General features: G+C 46.6%; 1 protein-coding gene across 1 annotated transcript; it reads left to right on the top strand.

Moving 5' to 3' along the window:
- The first annotated feature begins 295 nt into the window (after window positions 1–295).
- Window positions 296–2,067, top strand: LOC131154555 (uncharacterized). Its single transcript, XM_058107392.1, has one exon. The coding sequence runs from the start codon at window positions 430–432 to the stop codon at window positions 1,714–1,716; it is 1,287 nt and encodes a 428-aa protein (XP_057963375.1). The 5' UTR covers window positions 296–429; the 3' UTR covers window positions 1,717–2,067.
- Window positions 2,068–2,365: the final 298 nt, after the last annotated feature.

Below are 2,365 nucleotides of genomic sequence, written 5' to 3'. Positions count from 1 at the left end.
TACTCCAAAAGTCAATTAACTGAATTTTAATTAATCATTTTAAATTGTTAAGTTTCAATTTGCATTTTCTCTTGAACTGAAACTTAGTCTGAGAGTAATTGAATGCGTCATCTTACCGCACTACACTATTTTCCAATTTTACCAAAACTCTATTTTACCCTTAATAGTTTAATCTTATGCACATCGGTCCAATTTTATTAAACATCTATTTTACCCTTAACTCATAATAAAATTAATTTCAACGGTGGAGATTGCATAGCACCATCACCATGGCCATGCCCGGCAACACATGAATCGAACCCCTCCTCCTCCCCCAACATTATCCTCTTTTCCACATCATCTCTGATTATAAAAACTTTAAAGCCTGATCTCGTCTGCTGCGTCCGCAAACAAACCTGACGCCAAAATCTCTGCCCACCTAACTCAACGATGCCGTATTCTCTCGCCCGACCCCCATCTCCCCACCACTGCCGCCGTCGCCTCCACACCATTTTGGAATCCGCCCGCCCCTTCCTCCTCGGTGAGCTCCATTCTGTCGACGAGAACCTCCCCTCTCTCGTCGCCGTCCTCCGCTCAGTCGGCGCCGGGGAGTGCTGGCACAAGCACGGCAGCTTCCTCGACCACCTCATCGACATCTACCGCATCCTCAAGCTCTGGAACGCCCCCGACGCGGTCTGCCTCTGCGGCCTCTTCCACTCCGCTTACTCCAACTCTTATGTCAATCTCGCCATCTTCGACCCCTCCACCGGCCGCGACGTCGTCCGCCGCCACGTCGGCGCCTCCGCCGAGCGCCTAATCCACCTCTTCTGCATCGTCCCCCGGCAGCCCCTCATCCACGATGACCTTCTCTTCCACTACTCCGATTGGGAACTTGCCGAACACCTCAAGGCGTCCGAGACCTCCCTGCGAAACGCGAAGGAAAATGGGGTTTTTAACGGAGAAGAAAATTGGAGGAAAAAATTGCAGTCCCTGGTCCCCGCAGATGGGGTTACGGTGAAGCACATCAAGACCAGCGAAGACGTGGTCGTCTCGAGGAGAATCGTCGCGACTTTTCTCCTGATGACGATGGCGGATTTCAGCGACCAGTTGTTCGGGTTCCAGGACTCGCTGTTCGACAATTCCGACGGCCGGCTCGAGTTCTCCGGCAACAATTTCCTGGCGCTGTGGCCCGGGAACGGCAAACCGGGACTCTGGGTGAACTCAGTTTCCCGAATGGGGGCTCTGTACACGCTGATGGTGAGAGAAGAAGAGATTTACATGGAAGAAAGGAAGAGGGCTGGATTCGATTCGTCTGATTCGAGAGACGAAGAGATTGAGCTTGTGATTCCGCCGGTGTTCGAGGATTGCACGAGGGTCTTGAATGCGGAGGAGCAAATAGCTGCGAGGGATTTGTACTGGAAAGGTGTTTGTGAAGGGACTGAGAGAGGGTTGGAGATGGCGGAGGCGTGGCTGGTGGAGAGCGTGGAGAAGAACCCATTTGTGGGAGAGCCTCATGTGGTGCTGGGACAGATCTATTTGGGAAAGGGGAGGTATGAGGAAGCAGAGCGGGAGGCAGAGGAGGGGCTGAGGTTGATGCTGGAGTGGGGGAGTGCTTGGGACAAGAGGATGCCTTGGGAAGGATGGATTGCTTGGGCTAGGGTTTTGCTGATGAAGGCCAAGGAGAAATCATGGCCTCAGACTTCTTGGGGTGTGCTCAACTTAGGGCTTGTGAAGTAGAGCATGGCAGGGGCATGCGCTTCTTCTTCCTCTTCCTCATAGCTTCACTTCTTCTTCTTCTTCTCCTTCTTCCTGGTTTAACACTGTGCAGACTGCAGACAAAGAGGTTACTTCTCATAGTGAGGGAAGGGATTGGGATTTGCTCTGGTGGAGGCCATCCAAAATAAAAGGTAGAAGGCTATAAGCTTTTATGTAATCTATGATTAACTAGTAAAAACTTGTTTGAATTAATTATTATGTTATGCTATGTGCATGTGATTACTAATATGTTTAAATAGTTTTAAATATAGTTTAGATATTGTGTAAAGTAAATTAAGAATATAATGTCATCATAACTTTTGTAGATTTAAATATGAATTCTCTACCATCTTGTTTGGGAGCTTAGGATTAGGATATATGGACTTGTATTTAGGGGTTGAAATACAATATAAAATCATGCTAATATATTTAAATGTACCCAAATTTAAATATGGCATCTAAAATTTATGCTCTTAAATCCAATGTAGGTAGTATTAAGAGCACGAATTTTGATGTTTGCTTTTAGGTTTTTTTGTTTTTTGTTTTGAATTTGAAAGAAATTCAATGCAATTTTATGCTACGGAATGTTCAAATTCATACAAATTCATAGTTACAATTTGAAATCTATACC

Source organism: Malania oleifera, chromosome 4 (genome assembly GCF_029873635.1).
Source record: "Malania oleifera isolate guangnan ecotype guangnan chromosome 4, ASM2987363v1, whole genome shotgun sequence".
Lineage (NCBI taxonomy): Eukaryota > Viridiplantae > Streptophyta > Magnoliopsida > Santalales > Ximeniaceae > Malania > Malania oleifera.
The sequence above is the reverse complement of the archived record's forward strand: the minus strand, read 5'-3'. Positions and strand labels throughout refer to the sequence as shown.

Excerpts from the sequence above, each read along its gene's own strand:
- LOC131154555 (XM_058107392.1), top strand. The coding sequence starts at position 430 with ATGCCGTATTCTCTCGCCCGACCCCCATCTCCCCACCACTGCCGCCGT.